This window comes from Labrus bergylta, chromosome 15, assembly GCF_963930695.1.
Source record: "Labrus bergylta chromosome 15, fLabBer1.1, whole genome shotgun sequence".
NCBI classification, from domain to species: domain Eukaryota; kingdom Metazoa; phylum Chordata; class Actinopteri; order Labriformes; family Labridae; genus Labrus; species Labrus bergylta.
Window position 1 is genome coordinate 24,788,551 of NC_089209.1, and position 21,169 is coordinate 24,809,719.

The 21,169-nt window shown below is 41.3% G+C and overlaps 1 protein-coding gene across 1 annotated transcript; it reads right to left on the minus strand.

Annotated features, from left to right (window-relative positions):
* Positions 1-6,994: 6,994 nt before the first annotated feature.
* Positions 6,995-19,844, minus strand: gpr63 (G protein-coupled receptor 63). Its single transcript, XM_020636695.3, has 2 exons — positions 19,381-19,844; positions 6,995-12,336 (listed from the first exon to the last, which is right to left on the minus strand). Exon 2 carries the CDS (start codon positions 12,212-12,214, stop codon positions 10,979-10,981), a length of 1,236 nt encoding a protein of 411 aa, XP_020492351.1. The 5' UTR covers positions 12,215-12,336; positions 19,381-19,844; the 3' UTR covers positions 6,995-10,978.
* Positions 19,845-21,169: the final 1,325 nt, after the last annotated feature.

Sequence of the window (21,169 nt, forward strand, 5' to 3'; positions counted from 1 at the left end):
CATGTTTCTAATAAGCTCCACGAGCAGAAACGTGCTCAAACTAGGATCAATATTGGAGATGATTTTGAAAAATGGAGAGAGGACAGAACACAAAGGTTTACAGACCGATGCAGAGCTGGCTAAACACTAAAGCTTCAGTGTCCACCACATGGCAACCTGAGTGAGCATCTACTCTAGAGAGGAGGGTGCCGGGTGTGTTGCATTGTGGTTGCACATAATACTTTAAAATGTTAGGCCTAATTCACACATGGGTTGAGCGGCTTTTGCTAACCTGTGCAAATGAGCCAAGACACTTGAACACTTGATGCGCTGCGGAGCAAACAGCATCTCTGTGCAACGTCCTGACCAGAAAGAAACAGGGACCCAACATGAAGACTCACACGTGGCTGAGTTCAGTAAAAGAAGAGTTTAATGATCAGTCTAGGTCGAAACACAGGAAGGCAATCAGCGGAGAAAGCAATTCCAAAAGGGGCAGGAAAAAGGCAAAAACGAGAAGGCAGGCAAGGTCAAAAATACTATAGAAGGCTCACAAGGAATAACGCCTGAAACTAGGTGACACAGGAACACACTACGAACTCCAACATGAAGGAGGAAACACAGGGATTATATCCACAGAAAATCAGGGGATAACAAGACACAGGTGAGCACAATCAGGGCGGGGCTGCACAAGGCGGTAAACCATGAGGAGCAGGATTTGTAAGTACAAAATAAAACAGGAACAGACAATAATACTTAAGGGTAGAAACAAAACATGACCAATAGGTAACTTTATGGGTTGTGTCACAATTGGGGAAAAGCATTTAGTTAAAAAACATTGGTGCTAACAGCCACCATCTGTGGAGACCAGGTGGTGGCCGCTCTGCAGTATTTACACCTCTGTATGACTTTAAAAATAAATGAACGGTATTACTTTTATTGACATTACTATTGTCTGGGGTTAAAACAACAATATGTAGGAATTTGGTTTGGTGTGCTTTGGCGCCCCTCAAAGGTCTCTGCATGCGACTGCGGGCATTTTTGACAATCATAGGGTGGCGTAGATGTTGTGAGAAGTTAAACAACCGTGTCAACTGATAATGTTCAGTAATATTACCAGATTTTACATAAATATGACTTTGCTAGCGTCTGCAGCCCGTCTACAGTTTGTCAACATGACGACTATAAGCCGTGGCTAAATGGCTACATTTGAGAGGCTCATTTAATAACTGCTAGTTGAGAAATAGACAAGATGGATTTATTTATTTATCAAATATCTGTGCTGTGCTTTGGTCAAAATATAACATGAATCAAGCACCAGAGGAGGTTTGTGATCCCACTGTGATGTCACAAGGAGAGCAAATTTGAAATGGAGCATTTTTCTATGTGTTTTAAGACTTATGCAGACCACAACCAAAGCACTGGATGGGTTTATTTCACATTTTGTGGGTCAGTAGACACTCAGGTTACCCAAATATATGTTCAAAAACACTGAAAAGGTGGATTTTTCATAATATGTCCCCTTTAAAATAGTTAATGCCAACTGGTCAGTAAAGTAAAACTTGGCTTTTACTTTTGGCTTTAAAACACAAAACACTTACTGCAGCTCCCAGAGCATCAGTGTTAGCACATTTCAAACTAATCTGAAGCGATCATGTACCGGGAAAATGAGCAGTATCAAATGAAATAATGACAATAGCAGAGTGGTGCGCACAGGTGGATAACCACAAGTGCCTCTTTGACTTGATCTCATCTCAGGTGAGTATCATTCCGCCCGTCACCATGCCCCCTCCAGAGACATCTGCAAGTTCCTGTTGCTTAGTAATAGTCTTGAGCGCTCTGATTAAAGTGAGCTTCAAAGCTCCGGGCACGCTCATTACTCACTGCTGGCTGCATAATGAATCCCAGCTGATTAACAATGACATCCTTTATGATCACAAGGCTGAAGCCAATCAAACTCCACCCGTCTCACTGGAAGTATCCGTCCGTGCCCGAGATGAAGAGGGTCCCAGAGGTCAGCGCAGGTCTCTACAGTCTGATATCTGTTGGTAAAAAAAACAGCCGGCTGACCTTTTCTGGTTTTCCATGCGACTGTACGAGCTGCCAGCAGCCTCATTTGCTCTGCTTTCATGTCTCACAGTCGTCACAGATTAACTCCCCTTTGATCCGTCTTTTGGGCCGACAGTGAAGTCAGGGGTTCTATTTCAAATTTAATGTTGACCTAAAATTACATCATCAGACAACTTTACATCAGCAGGGAGCTGTCCCTCATGTCATTACCCTAACCCCCCTCTCCGTCACTTCTGGCTCTATCCACTGACTGGTCTACAAGAAATGTTTGAATATGAATATATCTTGTGAATAAAATAAAAATATCGCCCTTGAGCACCAGCATGAAACCAAAACAAACTGCTGTTTGGCCACACCTCTTCTTTTCTGAAGCCTCCGCTCTCCTCCAGAAACACACCTCCAACTCCTCTCCACATGTATTCTTGCGAAGAAATTATGAATTGAAAAAAACCATAATTCAGAAACCATTCAGAAACCATAATTCAGCACCATTAAGCGGCAGACAAAATTGTCCTTTGCTTGAGCAGCAATTGCCTGTGTCCTGCATTGTTGTGTTAGCAGGCTAAAGTTAGCGCTCTTCAGTTAGCTCGTAGCTTCATATTGCACATAAAGTGACACAGATTGACCGTGATCTGTTCTGTTTGCACAATATATTAAAAAGTTGTTAATAGCTATAATCCCAAAAGAGACATTTCGGGGCGCAGGTAGTGGTTAGTGTGCTTGGAGGGTGTAGTCCTGGGTTAGACCTGGGTTCAAGTCCGACCTTTTTTTCCCTTCCCGCATGTCATTCCCCACTCTGTCCCTTCTGATTTTCGGCACTATCCACTTTCCTACCTCTACAAGAAATAAATCTTTGTCTCTTCGTCTCTGTAACTTGGAACAAACAGTACCGTATCGGATGTTGGACATGACTGAGATGATTTCATTCTCAGAGATGTAGAGTCTTCATGGTTTAGAGAGTATTCACTATAAGGACCATGCCATAACAAAATGTGTTTTAGATATTTAATGATAGATCATATGAATAAAGAGACAGATGAATGTATGTTGAGATAATGATTACGATGGAGGAGGATGTTGTCAGGGGATTGAAGGTGTGGTTTAGGCGGAGTCCTGCTCCTGAACTTAAGTTCAGATATTAACTTTGGAGCCGTTACAAACGTTTCACTTTCACCATATAGGTCTCTTCAGTTATATTCTCACAGCATCATTATAAAATACTTTCCGGCTTTCTTTCAGCGTTGAGAGGTGTTTATTTAGCTTTAAACAGACATCTTTACATCTACATAACTTCCAAAAAAATTGATTTTAAATCGATCAGTCATGCCGTGCTAAGTGCTCAGGCTAGCTCTTTCACTCAGTAGAATACCAAATAGAGCAACAAGAAATTCAGCCTCAGTCTCACAGATGACTGGAGTAGATCCTGAAGTTAATTCATAAATAGACTTTGAATCCATGGATCAATGAATCCAGAATAGTTTAGATTTAGAAGGTATTCATTTCTATTTGGATACACTTCAAATAGGCTGGAAAGAAGACATTACCTTCACTTGTAAAAGTCACACATAAACATTTCTTCAGCCTCAGTTAATCACATTTCCTTTTCAGCTCACAACATACACTTAGCTCCAATCCTAATATAGCTCCTCTGCTATGAGGTGTCTTACACATAATGTATTACAGCTTACAGACCTAACATAAAAATGACTCTTAGATTGTTGACATATTAAACGGCATATCCACAAAATTACCACAATTAATGAATTCGTGAAGATTCATACTAACAATAGACAACAGGTCTGAAAAGTAGAGATGCACAGATTCACTTTTTTTTAGTTCTGCTCCGAGACATATTTTCTGATACAAATACTGATTCAGTATGCGTCACACACAAACAGGAAGCAGCAACGACTGTAAGGTTTTTCAAATTAAATATTTTGTTATATTGATCGATTTTTGCCTTTATTAGACAGGACAGCTGAAGAGAGACAGGAAATGTTGGGTAGGGAGAGAGGGGAAAGACATGCAGCAAAGGGCCAAGGTGGGATTCAAACCCACAGGGCACTGCAATGAGGACTACAGCCTCTGCACATGGGGCGTGCTATATAACGGCTAGGCTATCCGCTGACACACACATTAAATCTCATGGAGACGATTTGTGGGCGCTTCTAACGGTTCAGTCTGAATGTCTTCAAAGTGAGACTGTGCAAGCAGAGAATATTTAAATTGAACTTGAGCTTGTACATTTCTTTTCTAGTCTACACATTTACACCCTGATGGTACAGGTTTTTATATGTCCATCAGTATTAACTCATCCATTCATACACATTAATACGCTGCAATTTGGGGATCAAACCTACGACCTTCCGGTTGAGAAACGAACGACTCTACTGAGCCACAGCCTCCCCACAGGCAGGGGGCAGGTGGTTGGTAAAATATAAAATGCACATTGGCCTTTGATAAAATCCTGACCCAACATGTGTGGTGAACATCTCTGTGAGCTGAAGCTTCCTCGACAACAAACAGAGCTGTGAGAGAGTAAACAGACTGCAGGCAGCTCAGCAGCATTTTTATTACGGGCTGCTTCGCACAACACGCTGATGACTCCACCGTGAAGCTTTTATATATGTAAGACCGGTAGGCCCTGCATGAAGTCAAAGCCGGCTTAGTTTATATCATGGTATGGAGGAGGGATGCATGAACGCACCGCGGGCGTGTGTCGCCCTCGCAGAGCACTCAGCAGACACGATGACAGTAAGTGGAGTCCCTGAGCGGAAAGACACAGCTGACGTATCGGGAGAAAGATAATTAAACGAAGAGCTTCGCATGGTTAGCATCGCATGAAAAAACACCAGGCGCCCAAACATGACACCTTACATATAAAACATATTACATATATAAAAAATGTTTACATGCACGGAGCATGTGCTAATTCAACACGGATCCAAACATACACATGCTTTTAGTCACCTGGGATTATACGGTACATTAAGTTATATTCATCCACCAGTCTGACTGTAACCACGTGTTGCTTCATGTTTAAGATTTACCACAAATATGAATCTTAAACAGGCAAAGCCTCTGTTTCCAAGCATCGTGTAAAAACATATTATCCAATGCACGCTGCATGGTTGATGCAGCAAGGACACATTTATCCAAAAGAATTTAAAAAATGTCTTCGTAATTTTCGACCTCGATGCTTTTCCAGCTCCATTATTCACCAAAACAGCCAACAGTGCACTCCAGTATAACCTTCAAAAGGAGGTGCAAAATGTCTCTCGAACATCATTAGCTGAGCGTTGCATTACAGTTTATGTTTTATAGATCATGATCAGGTGGTTACTTTGGGCTCTGTGGTTTCAAGTTCTTAATTAAAGGTCACATATTATTTTCCTCTTCAACCAGTTTACTTAAGTCTCAGAGCAGTGAAGTTTCTTGTTCTAAATCCACTCTGATCCTGTATTTGATCATGTCTATAAACCCCTCCATTTCAGCCCTGCTCAGAACAGGCTGTTTCTGTGTCTGTACCTTTAAATATGTAAATTAGCTGTGTCTGACCACGCCCCCTCTCTGGAAGGGCTTGGGTGTCTCGATCTTTCTCGCTCCATGTCCTATTGTTTACGGTGAGAAGGCAGACTCAGAGGGCAGAACAAACACCTAGCTGTGGGAGTGTCACCCACCTGGGGGAGGGACTACTGCCCTTTGTGATGTCATGAAGGGAAAATCTCCAAACAGCCTGTTTGAGCACACATTTTCTGAAAAGTGGAGCAGGCAGAAGACAGAGAGGATGGACTTTTCTCATTATTTGGGGGTTTGTAGACGGACTAGAGACACAGATTAGTGTAAAATGTAAATGCTACACCTCTCTGCTCTAAACACTTAAAGCTGTGATCAAAACTACGTCTGAGTAACAAGATTAGTACGGATGTCTGATGTGCTTGCCTTTGCCTCTTTCACTTTAAAATGTACCTTCGACACAGGGCCAGCTCCAGCCATTTTGTAGCCCTATAGGCGGGATTATGATTTACAATTTAAATTTGACAAAAATTAAATAGGCTTCACTGTTGTAACACAGCCCAAAAAGTTGATTTAAACACGAGTCTAACAAGGCACATAGCCAATCATAGTTCAGGATTTTGCACTGAGGTTGCCACCCCTTGGCTCCACCACCTGGTGTGGCCCTCCATTTTTTACAAACTATCACTGAAAGAGTAGCTCTGTAACATTGTCATTATTTAACATCCTTTGTGCCACTCCAGCAACTGTAAGTATTCAGTATTTCTGCAAAGGACAAAAAAATATATAAAGGCAGTTGATGACTAGGACAAATATGCACAAGTAATAAAAGGAACATGAAACTCTGGCACCTAGCATTTAAAAGTGGTACTAAGTGTTACTTACCCCTCTCCCGATGCTCAGGCAGGTTGCCATCTCATGGACACTGAAGCTTCAGTGTTTATCCAGCTCTGCATCGGTCTGAAAACCTTTCTGTGTTCTAACCTCTCTCCATTTTTCAAAAGCATCTCCAACATTGATCCTAGTTTGAGCACGTTTCTGCTCGTGGAGCTTATTAGAAACATGCAGAGGCTTTTTAGGTCGGGTACCATCACTTCTATCTGAACCACTTCTCTTGACCACTTCCATCACTACAACACCTGTTGGTTTGACCTGATAACTTCTCTCATAGCTGGCAAACCGAGGGGCATCCAAAACGGCCATGTGGGGGGGGGGGGGGGGGGGGTCCCTTAAAAGTGCCTACCTTCTCTGGTCCAAACAAATCCAGAGCATTCAGGACCAGAATCTAAAGTTAGAAGGAGGACATACTGGCTGCTGCATTGTTGTTGATCTCTTACAGATTTCACCTTTAAAGTCAGCATAATTGAAAAAATAGTGAAATTGTGGCTAGCCAGAAATAAATGTGTGAGAAATAAAGCGGAAATAGAGACAGTTTACCAAGGTAAGAAACGTGTATTTCTTTATTACATTCAACAGTACAGTACACTGAAATTGCACATTTTCACCAGATATAGCAGCATTCTGACTGGCAAATGGACTAATCAATAGGCACATCCAAAACATTTAAATAGAAATACACGTGTCCAAATGTGTCGCCACCACTTTTCTGACCACTCAAATCCCACTGAAGCCGTTAATTTACATGCCTCATAAAACAAATTCTACGCAACTAAAACACACACGGTCCCAACCCCCCCCGCCCCCGTGACTCGCCATTCCAGTGGCAGGAAAAGACGTACGCTCAAGTCAAACCCAGCAGCTCCCCCGTCCTCCCTCCTCAGAACAGTGTTTAAGGAAAAACTCACCCGTTTCTAGTCTCACACAGTATGTGCCATTCAGTACATTGCAGGGGTTATAAAGTGTTTTCATTTTCTTTTATGGTTTCCTTCAGTCAGTGGCTTCACTTAAAGGTTTCTTTGTTTCACCTGCGGAGAAGTGTGTGCTGCTGCGTGTGTTGAGTAGGTGTGCACAGAGCCGAAAGAATAAAAATAAAAAACAGAGATAATCCAAGGTCGTATTCTTAGAAGAGATGTATTGTTGCTGCACTGCGTTCAAGGTCTTACTGAGTAGAGCTGGGTAAAGCTGCATCATGTTTGATAACCAGGTATTAGAAACTTCAAAGGATCAAATTCTGACAAGAAATGTATACAACATTTAAAATAAATCAAACTGAATTTAAGAGACCTGTACTACGAATCAGATGTTTTTTCTTGACCAGGCTTTACTAACCCTGATATCAGAGATTTCGCTAAGGGGTAACACAAAGCTGGTTATCATCTTGATTAGGGCTCGACCGATTTATCAGCCATCCGATAATATCGGCCAATATTAGCATATCAAGTGATTATTGGTATTGGCTGATTTTATTGTAGATATGCACCGATATTACTCAATTTATTCACCACTCAAATAGCATTTTATTATTTTTTGAGTATGGTTGTTTTACACTAGCAGTTCTCCTTCACCAGCAGAGGGCACTATATGGCTTACAACAAGCATCATCACTCTCCAGAGTGTCAAGCGGTGATCGTACATGCGCAGTTACTTTCCAGTCGAGTGACCATCTTGTCTTCATTAAATATCTTTTCCACAAGTGTTTGATAACTGCATTTGAGGGATCAATATCATAAATGTGTATATATATATTTTAGGTAGCATAGTGGTTGGTGTGCACGCCCCATGTATGGGGAGTCCTTATTCCAATCCTGCCTGTGGTTTCTTTCTTCTCTTGTCGTTCCCCACTCTCTCCCTGATTTCTGACTCTGTCCCATCTCTCAAATAAAGCCCAGAAATCCATCTTAAAAAAATAATCTATATATCGGTATCAGATTTTTTCTCTCCCAACATCGAGATCAGTATCGGCCCCAAAAAACCCATATCGGTCAGGCCCCGATACCTCAATAAGTAAACCAAGAGTTTTTATGAGCATGTTCACATAAAAGGGGGAGGAGTTAGCGGCACACAACCAATTAAAAAATGAAAAAAATATGATGAAATTACACACGTAATAGAAACTAAAAATCACAACAGCTGCAGCAATGACGGGAGGAACGCGCACAAAACAATTGCAGTGTGTGAATGTGCAAATTAAGGCTTATAATATCACTCAATCATCATTAGTGCAAAATAGATCTCTGCCTAAATATATAACTTGTTTTTTTCCCACATTAAATAAATATATTCTCATATGTGGTGTCTGTTGGTTATCAGAGTATGACGCTCATAAAATCAAATATGAAAACATAACTGAAAGTGGAGAACGATTATTTGTTAGTTGAAGATGTTAATGCGTTGGTTAGTCCCTGCTGTAGGACAACAACTGTGAAGCATTATTAAAATGTTTGAATGTGAGATCTGATCGGTCACTAGATGGAGATTCATTCAGGTCGAGCTCTTATCCAAAACATAACCTGCAAATTTGTACCGAACCTCGACTTTGGCTAGCATTGAACATTTGAGAACTATAAATAATGATCGTATTATTGTTCATCAGTATCAAGCACTGTGAAGCTAAACCCAGCCCTACGACTGAAGCTGCTGTTGGTGGAGATGAAGGTCGGCCTCTTGTGAAGGATTCTTTTACATAATGTTGTTTATCTAACAAATGCTCCTCTTGTGTTTTCTGACAGACTAAACGACTGGAGGTACTGAATGAAACAACCGTCATTGACTCTGAGGCTTTCAGTTCAGGGCAAAAGAGAAGCACTTTATGCTTTGTGTGAGGTGTCCCTTTTTCCCTTGAGATCATTATGTGTGTGTGTTTGTTTGTGTCAAGTTTAACACAAACCACACAATATCTTCACTTCAAGACAGAACTGCTCTTTCTAGGTTAAGGATTTGTCAGCTCGTTGTGCAAGATGAGACAAGCAAACAAGTTTCCAAACATTTCTATTTTCTAATAAAGTTTGGATCAAACATTCCTGATGCAGACTCAGAACTTCAGGAGGATCTCACCACTCAGAGGCGTCAGTGCATCACTGAGGTCCTAAAAGTGAAAATTTGTGCAACTAGATGTCCTGTTTGCGGTGACTTTATTTATTTCTCCCTTCAAATAATGCGCTTCTCTTTTGGTTCGAACACATTTACACATTTGGATTTAGAACAAGAAACTTCACAGACATGTTTTGGGGAGCTCTGAGACTTATTTAAACTGGTTGAAAAGAAAACTAATATGTGACCTTTAACTATAACAGGGTAACGTCCAAACTAACCTAAATATTGTCGCAGACATTCCCCCAGCCAATCAGTAAAAAGCAGTTTTTAATGCAGTGTTTGTTCCAGTGTTTCCTCTTGGGTCTAATTGTCTCTGAACAGACTGAAATCTGAAAATGACTTCTTGTAGTTGCCGTTAATCCACAAAATATGTCAAAGCATTACAATTAATTGATTGTAGCAGATACAACCTTCATCTACAGCTAGTGTTTAATAAGAACAGTGGCATCGAGTGGGGAAATCTTCAACTGGATCGTGAGGTAATTTTACGGTACTATATCGTCAAGGTGAACTTATCGCTGCCAAAGAAGAATGAAAGCGGGAGTAGTAAAAAATAAAAGTAATTATTCATTTCTGAGGGATGTAATCTATCACAAACAGCTGGTCAAACCCTCGGCTCCTCCTCAAAATTATCCCACCTTTTAAAACTATCACCATGACAACCATACTTTATGGAGGACTTTACACCTACATGGCACCTACTGGGAGCTATGTGTAAGATTTGAGTTGTACTTCTGCCTACGTTGGAACTATCTCAGCCGGTTCCAACACCTTAAATGTTGGTAGAGCATAAACTCTGTCATAAGATTGAACTAGACTACGTTTGAACTTTCACCTAGGTGGGGCAACCCCTTGCAGATGCTTAATATGTTAAAAGAATAGTCAAATGTAGTGTCCAATTATTTTAGATCAGACAGTACCAAGAGAATGGAAAGCTCTAAACACCATTTACAACCCCTGCATGTATTTGAGCAAAGTTCATGAGAAGAGGTTTGTATTTCCACATTCACAGCTGACATGTTGTTCTTCTTTTTCTATTTTCAAAATCAAACAAGGGCATAATAATAATTTTTATATTCCTAAAGTAAGATGTTAAAAGAGACTGTTATAGTAGTATACCTTAGGTACAGAGTAGGAGTCAGTTTTAGAACATTTTGAAGAGCTGTACTTTTGATGTCAAATCCTCTCTGTTGATATTTTTAGTCTCCGTTTATGACTAGACCCATTTTATTTTCTCACTGTTACCTGAAGCAACACATCCCCACCAACGCAGTCCCAGCCTCTAGTGACGCAGCGCTGTTTTCTGACTAAGAAAAGGAAACCCACTACACAACAGAAACAGGCCCAGAACGGCAAGGTAAATGAAATAACAATGTGTTTTTTTAACAGTGTTGAAGCGAGTCGAGGGCTAGATTTTTTTCCTTCAAACCACAGAGCGGTGTTCTCCACACACGTACACGGCGCTCGGCTGGATGCGCCTCTTGGTGTTGCCCGGCAGCTGAGGAAGAAACTTGAAGTACTTGGGCATCAGGTCGAGGCAGGCGTCGCGGAACTTTTTGATCCGCCAGTAGTAAATTAGAGGGTTGAGGGCCGACTTGAGGTAGCACAACCACAGGACCCACGTGCTGATTTGAAAAAAGCTGTCTTTGTGGTAGAAGCCGTCGCTGAAGGTGGTGACCAGACTGTAGGCGGTGAAGGGTGCCCAGCACACTGTAAACACGGAGAAGAGGATGAGGATGGTGGTGAAGGCACGTGTCTTGAAACTCATGTCTATGTTCATTTGGAAGGGCCTCTGGAGGCTCAGCAGGCCCAGTTTGCTGGCCTGGCTCAGGCAGATGCTGTCCGGGTGGCTGTGGATGCGGATGGCGTTGTGGCGGATGGTGTTCAGGATCCCCATGAACGTGTACAGCATGACCATGAACGGTATGAAAAAGAAGACTAGCATCAGTATCAACACATAGGCGTGGTAACCCGGCTCCACACTGTAGCCGAACACACACTGAGGGGCCCTGGGGGGGGTCTGTAAGGGAGGGGAACCAATAGCCAGAGGGAAAGAGAAAACAAACGAGAGTCCCCATGTGACCACGATGAGCACTTTGGCTCTCTGCGGGCTCAGCTTGTCTTGTTTCTGGACAATAATAAGAAAGCGATCTATGCTTATTATAAGCAGTATGGCCACGCCCTCCATCACGAAGAGCCAAAAGAGCATCGCTGAGACTCGACAGAAAACGTCCCCGAAAATCCACTGGGTGGTCACGACGGTCACCAGGGCAAAGGGCATGTTCAGGATGGCCAGCATCATGTCGGCAAACGCCAAGCTCGCCAGCAGGATGTTGATGGCCGAGCGCATGGCAGACCTCTGGTACACCATCAGGCACACCACCACGTTCCCCAGCAGAGCCAGGAGCAGGATGGCGACCATGACGAAGCAGAAGAACACCTGCAGCGGCAAGTTGACGCCCTGCAGGCTCTCCGGGGGGCCCTCCGCTGTCGGCGTGAGCGTCTCAGGGGGCGACCGGGAGCCCAGGGAAACGTTCGCCATGGAGATGTTCTCCATCGGCGGCCTCTCCGGAAGGTTCAGCAGCCCCGTAACGAGGCAGCAGAGACCGTCGTCAGTGTCCCCTGCCTCTGGAAGGCGAGCAGGAGTGGAGAGGACCATTCTTCCCCGGGGTGAACGGGCATGCTCGCAGGTGAGCTCACGCTATGCATGGTATCGTGGATTGCAGAAAGTCCTCCCCCCCGCTCAACAGGACATGGCGGCGTCGTCACTGCTGCGAGTCCCTGAGAGACAATAGACAGAGATATAGAGAGCGTAAATCAAACAGAGCATTATAAAAGCAGATTTAAATAAAAGATGCATCACTTCCATCTAAATTCCCCGCAGAGCGACAGTGAGCCTGTCATCCACTCAGGGTTATTGCCTGCAAGCCCCCAATTAATTCACACAGCCATCATCTCTCTGAGGCCTGCAGAGTCCCACAAATTACAAATTAGCAGTACTGAACACCCCCCCCCCCCCCCCCCCAAAAAAGCAGTTTAGATGCTAAAAATAGTGAGTGATAATGAATTGCAGCCACTTTCAGGGGATTTACATGCAAATCGCCTCCCGTCCTCTTAACAGAAGCCAATCACAATTTGTTCTACACGTGTCTCAAAGCATGGCGGATTCAATTACAGTGTTATGATTAAAGGTGAAACGAACCGTGGAAGCCTTCCCTTTTATCTGTGAAGACTTCTCCACAAGTCAGTATATCAGAGAACGGAGTGCAAGAGGAACAGGTTGGATGACCTGAAGGAAGTTCAATTCAACTCAAAACAAGAGGAATAGCAAAGGAATAGTTAGCCGTCTGTCTGAGAGCAAGATGAAAAAGGACAAAAGAAAACTAATCTCTGTTCACGGCTCTGCGTATGGAATGGAAACGGGGGGACAGCAAGTGTTGTTTGTTGCCACTATGTCCTTCCTATCACGCTGCACTACGTAGTTTGAGCATTGAAGTTCAGTGCATGCAGTCTGGCAGTATCAACTCCCCAATCCAGGTGGCACTAATGCTTGGAGAAGAATTAGAGTAACATACAGTAGCAAGCTGTCACAGCAGAGCTACAACACCTGGCTGCTTCTTGAAATCAGTTGTGTGGAGACATTTCTGGTTTTGTCATGTGTTATCTGAAACACGTCCAACATGCTGATGAATATCAGATGAAACCACCTGGAAGTGCCAATCGGCGGAGCTAGGAAAAAGAAAATAAGTATCTGACAACTTATTGAAGGTCTCGTCTTGGAATCAAGAGCATTTCTACTTGGTCTTGTCTCTGTCCTGGACTGGGCAGCATTAACGCCTAAACAAACAAAATGACCCCTCCCACAATAACTTCCGGGTCACTTTCTGCATTTGGTACATTCCCATTCCGTCAAGATTCTGTCGTTTGCAAATTTGTTTAGGGACTGGTAAAAGTGTTTCACATCTTGTAAATTTGCTTAATAAAATTTAAATGTGTTTTGTCCTTGGTGAAAGTGTTTTGGTTTTGTTATTTTGTTGAATAAAATGTAAAAATGTTTTTCTAAATTTAAATTTGTCTCAAATTTTGCAAAAGTGTTTCTGACTTTGAAATTTTGCTTTGCACTTCCCAGCCACCGCAGACTCTGGATTTTAAATCAAGATCTGCTATTTTTCACATCATTACTGTGACTAGAAGGAAAACGCCTCTTTCTAAAGAACAAAAAACTTCAATTCATTTTTTTATCCCTCGGTTACGGCCATAACCTTCACGGTGTTATGTTCTCAGTGTTACACAAGATGATTATTTTTCAGAGATGTTTTTGGTCTTGGTCTTGACTCGGTCTTGGCGCTCTGGACTGGAATGTCTTGTTCTCGGTTAGTGTGGTCTTGACCACAACACTAGTGCATACCCACACTTTTTTAAAGACGCGGTGATATAGTGCGGTGGTGTTGTAAAGTAGAGCATTAAACACCAATCATGCCTAAAATGAAAAAGAAATGTTCCGCTCTGTTTGGCTGAACTGTGATTCTACATCATGTTAAAGTGCTGCCATTAACAAACAGGCCGTGTTCAACCTGAGACCCACACTGCAATAAAAGCCCTTATCTCCTGTATAAACATCAGACTGCCTGGTGTCATTTACAATCACTGAGCAGCAAATGCCAAATAACACATAGTAGGCAAAGAGTCCGTTTGTGAGTACTTAAAAGGATTAATCCGCACACAAATTAAACCTTTTCATTAATGTTCAGCCCTGTGTGGGTGGAAATACCAAGCAAACACAATTATAGGCAATTATGAGGAGAACAATGCTCGCCAGCCTTTTTATTCCGCCGTATTAAATAACACAGGTTGTTGCAAATACACGTGGATGTGTAGCCATTCGGCAGACAATGTTATCACCAAGACAGGCAGGACATTAAAAGCGGTATATTTGAGCACCTAGATGGAAGCTTTTTCTTCATTCATATGGTGATGACACACTTACGGCTGCTGCAATTACCCAGCGCTACGTCCCAATAAGACCTGCTGGATGAGAGCATATAAGGAACTCTTTTTACCTCCACTTTTCGCTTGAAATCCACTTTTTGTAAGGACACAGGCGTTGTGTATCACGATACTGAACATGCTGTGCAGCAGTCTACCTCTACAGGAAGGTAATACATTGCCTTCCCTTTCCTTCGGGGGCAGAGTGACCTAAAATGTTAAAATAGCCACTTCAGCCTCCGAGCAATCAAGTGAGCCTGCAGGTGTAATGGATGATCGGGTACTTGGAGCTGGGAACTGTTCAAACCCTGTGGCAACGCAATTATCCAACGGAGAATTGCAGAGAGAGAGAGAGAGAGCGGGCTTATTCAGTGAAATCTTGTTACCTTGAACTGCGTCTAAATATACTCGGGAGACAAAGAGTGAACTGGAAACCTGTCGAGTACCTCCATGATGGTGAGATCGACAAGTGAATGTTGATAAAAAAACAGTGAAGAGCATATTAGGCGGCCGTGTTAAACACTGATGATGATGTCACTGTGACTCTCTCTACCTGACACATGGCTTACTAATATGAAGTTTAACGCTGTGGTTCTCAACTCGTCCAGCCTCAGTCAGGACTCACCACTAACTACTCCCTGAAAAACCATGACCCAAATTTACAATATTTTTCAACCTATCAGATATATTTATTGCAAAATTAGTTTTTGCAAGTTTGCAGCTGCCTTCAAATGTTTTGTAGCTCAGACGATACAAAACATCTGACAGCAGCAATGAACGGAATTAAAGAAAACGTCAGCTCGCAACCCACTGAAAACAGCTCCACCGGTTGAGAATCACTGGGTTAAAGGATCATATGAATGGTAAGCTCTAAAAATAAAAACCATGGATTGAACCTTAGGTACCACTTTTTCTGTGACCATCAGCTTATGGACTCAAAAAGGGCTTTAAAAATAAGATTGTAAACACCAGAATTATCATTTTCAATCAAATTCTGACTACCTCACAAAAAGGGTGAAACATCAATCATCATTGGTTTGAATAATGGGTGTGATCGTCATTTTCTAATGACGTTTAACCTTCGAATTAAGGTAACATCTAGTGGTATTTAAAAGTGCACATTGTTCACATCATAAACATTTATAAACATCAATCTGTTCACCCAAAATAATCTGCAGATTTTCTGTATCGACAGGCTGTATACATGGTAGTGTTGTAGTGCTCAAAATCCTTCTTGGTCTCGAGAACAGCGGGGAGTATACTGAAAAACATATTCAAATAATAAATACATGTAAAATTTTGAATTTTACATATAATGAGAGATATTTTCTGACCAAAACTAACTTATTTATGCTCAGAGACTCTGGTTTCTCTTCTGTCATCGTCATTAGAACTAACAAGACTTACGTTGACGATCTTTTACTCTTTATGAAAACAAATCGTAGATTTAAGTAAAAATCTTTATTGTGTTTCTGTTCACGCTGGTCACTCCTCTCGTCCGCTCGTAAAAATCTTTGAACCGCAATGCATGATGGTTTTGCTCAGATAGTGGCCATCGCTCAAACACTACTTTTCAAAATGCATTGTGGGATACATTGAGTGGACTGTATAGGGTATGACCATGCTCACTCAGAATTCGGACAGCACTACAAAATGGCTTGTCCACTATACACAAGTAGTCTACTGTATAGTTTATTCATAATTTTGTATAACATTAAATATAAGTGGAACGACTAGTTTCTTTTTTTTTTTTTGCTTGCAAGAATTGTAAAAAAAAATGTGAAACATACAAATAATTCAGGTAATTAATTTAATGATTAATTTCTGCAACAGGTACTGTCAGGCATCACAGTCCATGCAGTTCAGAATTAATTATTTTTTAAATTAAGTCTTGATTTTGATAAACTTGGGGGGTCGCGGGCAGGATTCAGTGACAGACATAGAAGCCTTATTCAGACTGCTGTTTCAAGGCGCTAGGATTTTTACGTCCCCTTGACGTTTAGCCTTCACTATGAATGTCACAGAGCCATAATGGGGGGAGAAAGTGATCCCACCTCTATACCGACTTCAGAGGTACTAACAGACGGGTTAAAGGGGCAGGACAGGATCGGCTGAGCCAGCAGGGGAGAACAGCGCTGTGTGTGTGTGTGTGTGTGTGTGTGTGTGTGTGTGTGTGTGTGTGTGTGTGTGTGTGTGTGTGTGTGTGTGCATGTCTGACTATGTGTACGTGGAGCTCGTGCTGCACCGTGCTCTCTCGCGCTTCAACAACGCCATAACGCAATGTGAATTCACAGACCGACACACAGAAATAACGCTATAACTATTGCAGAATTGTTTCGTGTTTAAGCCATGATGGTTGTGCTGACCAATGTTTTGTTATTGTTGTTTGTGAATCAAATACCTGAGAGTGTTGTTTTTTTACTTTGAAAATACGAAATTACGTGTCGGTTGAGATTAATTCTAAGTTTGTTGTCCTTAAAGTGAAAGTACACATCGAATGGCATTCACGTGTTTTAAATACCACTGGATGTTTAATTTTTTATATTAAAGTGTGCTTTAAAATGTATTAAATCCAATATTGTTATTGTATTCCTTGACCTAGTCTTTTAGATCAAAAAATAAAACTAGATAAAAAAAATTCTTAAAACTACAAATTGTACTGAGAGGAAAATAAATTAAGATTTTTAAAACCAAACAGAAAATTATGGACGCAATGTGCTCGTGGACGCAAACCAAATCATTTAAGAATTAACGGCATTTCAAATTCAAATGTTGGTTTTCAGTTAGATTTTAATTTTAATTTTTAACTGTCCAGTGGTTTTTAAGACTCAGTGAGTGGATACTAAGTATATTAAGTGTTAATGTAGTTCAGTTATCCGACATTTGAGTAGTTTGTGATTTACATTTTTCATATAAAGATGAGCCCGTGTCGCAATATAAAATAACCTTTTAGTAAAATATTTTTCTATTTTAAATTCACAACAATCACATCTAAACATCCCAACACCTGGTGACCAAATCTGTGGGAAAATTGACCCAGATCATTTGTAATCAATGTTAAATTGAATTAAACCTCATTTAAACCAGTCTTTTACTTCATCAACAATCAATAACAGCAGTAACACCAACCCTGCTGACCGGTTACACACGGTGTAACGGTTTGTTTAGTAACATGTAACGTTACAGCCTGCTGCGTTGGTACACACGGTGTAAAGGTGTATTTAATAACATGTATGTAATGTTACAGACTGCTCCGTTGTTACACACGATGTAACGGTGTATAACATGTATGGAACGTTACAGACTGGTCCGTTGTTACACACGGTGTTACGGTTTATTTAGTAACATGTATGTAACGTTACAGACGGTGTTACGGTTTATTAAGTAACATGTATGTAACGTTACAGACGGTCTAACGGTTTATTTAGTAACATGTATGTAACGTTACAGACGGTGTAATGGTTTGTTTAGTAACATGTATGTAACGTTACAGACAGTGTTACGGTTTATTTAGTAACATGTATGTAACGTTACAGACGGTGTTACGGTTTATTAAGTAACATGTATGTAACGTTACAGACGGTTTATTTAGTAACATGTATGTAACGTTACAGACTGCTCCGTTGTTACATACACTGTGTTACGGTTTATTTAGTAACATGTATGTAACGTTACAGACGGTGTTACGGTTTATTAAGTAACATGTATGTAACGTTACAGACTGCTCCGTTGTTACATACACTGTGTAACGGTTTGTTTAGTAACATGTAACGTTACAGCCTGCTGCGTTGGTACACACGGTGTAAAGGTGTATTTAATAACATGTATGTAATGTTACATACTGCTCCGTTGTTACACACGGTGTAACGGCTTATTTAGTAACATGTATGTAACGTTACAGACGGTGTAACGGTTTATTTAGTAACATGTATGTAACGTTACAGACGGTGTAACGGTTTATTAAGTAACATGTATGTAACGTTACAGACGGTGTTACGGTTTATTTAGTAACATGTATGTAACGTTACAGACGGTGTAACGGTTTATTTAGTAACATGTATGTAACGTTACAGACGGTGTAACGGTTTATTTAGTAACATGTATGTTACAGACGGTGTAACGGTTTATTTAGTAACATGTATGTAACGTTACAGACTGCTCCGTTGTTACATACACTGTGTAACGGTTTGTTTAGTAACATGTAACGTTACAGCCTGCTGCGTTGGTACACACGGTGTAAAGGTGTATTTAATAACATGTATGTAATGTTACATACTGCTCCGTTGTTACACACGGTGTAACGGCTTATTTAGTAACATGTATGTAACGTTACAGACGGTGTAACGGTTTATTTAGTAACATGTATGTAACGTTACAGACGGTGTAACGGTTTATTAAGTAACATGTATGTAACGTTACAGACGGTGTTACGGTTTATTTAGTAACATGTATGTAACGTTACAGACGGTGTAACGGTTTATTTAGTAACATGTATGTTACAGACGGTGTAACGGTTTATTTAGTAACATGTATGTAACGTTACAGACGGTGTTACGGTTTATTAAGTAACATGTATGTAACGTTACAGACGGTGTTACGGTTTATTAAGTAACATGTATGTAACGTTACAGACTGCTCCGTTGTCATGGCATTAAAATGGTTGAGACGACAAACTGATTCACATCGAGTTAAAAAAAAAAATTATCTGTAGACGACGAGACCGGGTGGGTGTTTGAAACAGATACCCGACATTATGTGTTATTTTCGGGATTTGGGTCGACAGATGAGAAACAGAAATCAGGTTATGTTGACCGTGAGGTACCGACGGGTTGTATTTACCTGCTTGGCTCCCCCATGTTTGGATGTTTTGGGCTCACTCGGCGGCTGAAGTGCTGGAGCTCAGTCCTCCAAATGGTGCATCTCGCCGCCCAAAATGTTTTCTCCTCCTCGCTGTAGTTCAGACATGAAACAGTTTTCCAGCCAAACGACGCTTTTGCCTCTCTATCTGAATATTTAAACCCACAGTGCGGCAGCTGGAGATGTTTCTACCGACACATCTGAAGCAGCATCAAAGTAAAATCCGCATTCGCTTCAGTGTCGCTTTGTTTCCAGATGCGCCCGGCAGAGGCAGCCATCATTACCCATGTTTTTTTAAAGGAAGAAAATAAATATCTAACTCGAGCTCTCCTGCTTTCTTTTCCTTTATGTAGATTTCTGCCAGCACCAGATGTATGAGGCTCTGAACTGTACTGAAGCTCACATTATCTCCACACTGATACAAACTACACTCTCTACTGTGAGAGAAGAACCCGCGGCAAGAACAGGAGAGTGAACTAATACTACTTCCGGTTTTGGAGTTTCAGAATAAAAGCCACCAGGGAGGAGTTTGACAAATGTAAGATTTGTGTTTCAGAAACACTGAGTGCCCGTGTAATATCACCAAGACAACATGAAAATAATGTTAAGAAGTCATGTTATATATATATATTAAGTTCATGGCGGTGAAGGCTGAAAGCAGTGTACTTCTTTGTTTTTGGTGGGCGGTGCCAGCACAAAAACACTGTATGTTGACACATGCCAATTTAATTTTCGAAGAACTGCTTCTGAAATCCTCCTGACCTGGTTTTTCACACATGCACCTCAAAGCAGGAGTCCATTCCAGTCGGACTCAAGGAGGGACGTTTTTGGGCACGTGCTGGGGCGTCTTATCTTAAATCTTATACAGCAAACCAAATTGAGATGACATAGCCTACACATGTTTTCATACATGCAAAAAACTCTTGAAAATTTCCAGAAATGTTCATGGTGAGCTGCAAAACATCTGGACACGCCCCTGCATTTGCTATTAGTGATAGCTTGGTTAGCAAAGTGCATCTGTGAAATTGGGATGCTTATTCTGGGTGCCAAGAAACAGGCTATAAAGAAAATGTGCTTCCTGAAAGAAACAGTCAGAGAAATGTTTCATGCCAACATGGCAACTTTGTCAAACACAGGACGTGATTCCAAAAAAAGCATGCTATGGTTTTAACTAAATCTTAATGGAGATGGGAGCTTTTTTCCAAAACATGCAATGTGTTGCATCAAAGAAGGACTGAAACTAACAATTGACACTATAGATTAAATATTTACTGAGGTAATAAATCATAAGTGGGCTCATTTACTAGCTGTCTATACAACTGTTTTTGTTTTTTCTCAAATAATGATCAATCTTAAGAAGAGTAAATCTACAAATGTTCAACACAATGTTTTCTGTCCATAAAATAAATATATTTGCAGCACATTGATAAACCAGTTCATATACTTTGAGGCTTTTATTTTGGAGGCTAAATAGCACCGCCTCAGAGTGCATTGCTATAACTCCTGTAAGCTTGACGAAGCTTTGTATTCAGTGATAACTGACACCCACAGAGGCCAGTTGCATGGGCCACGGAGGAGTTTTCGTAGGGTACGTCAATATCCAATAGAAATGTTATAATCAGGGGGGAAGGGGCGTGGTTTGGTTGGAGGAAGCCTTGTTTTTGGACATGTGCTGGTGCATGTGGTGGGTGGTAAGGATGACAAATGGTGCCTGTTATTGCAAAGATTGGCTCAGTGTTTTGATATCACTTAACGTGGGGTTAGGCTATGA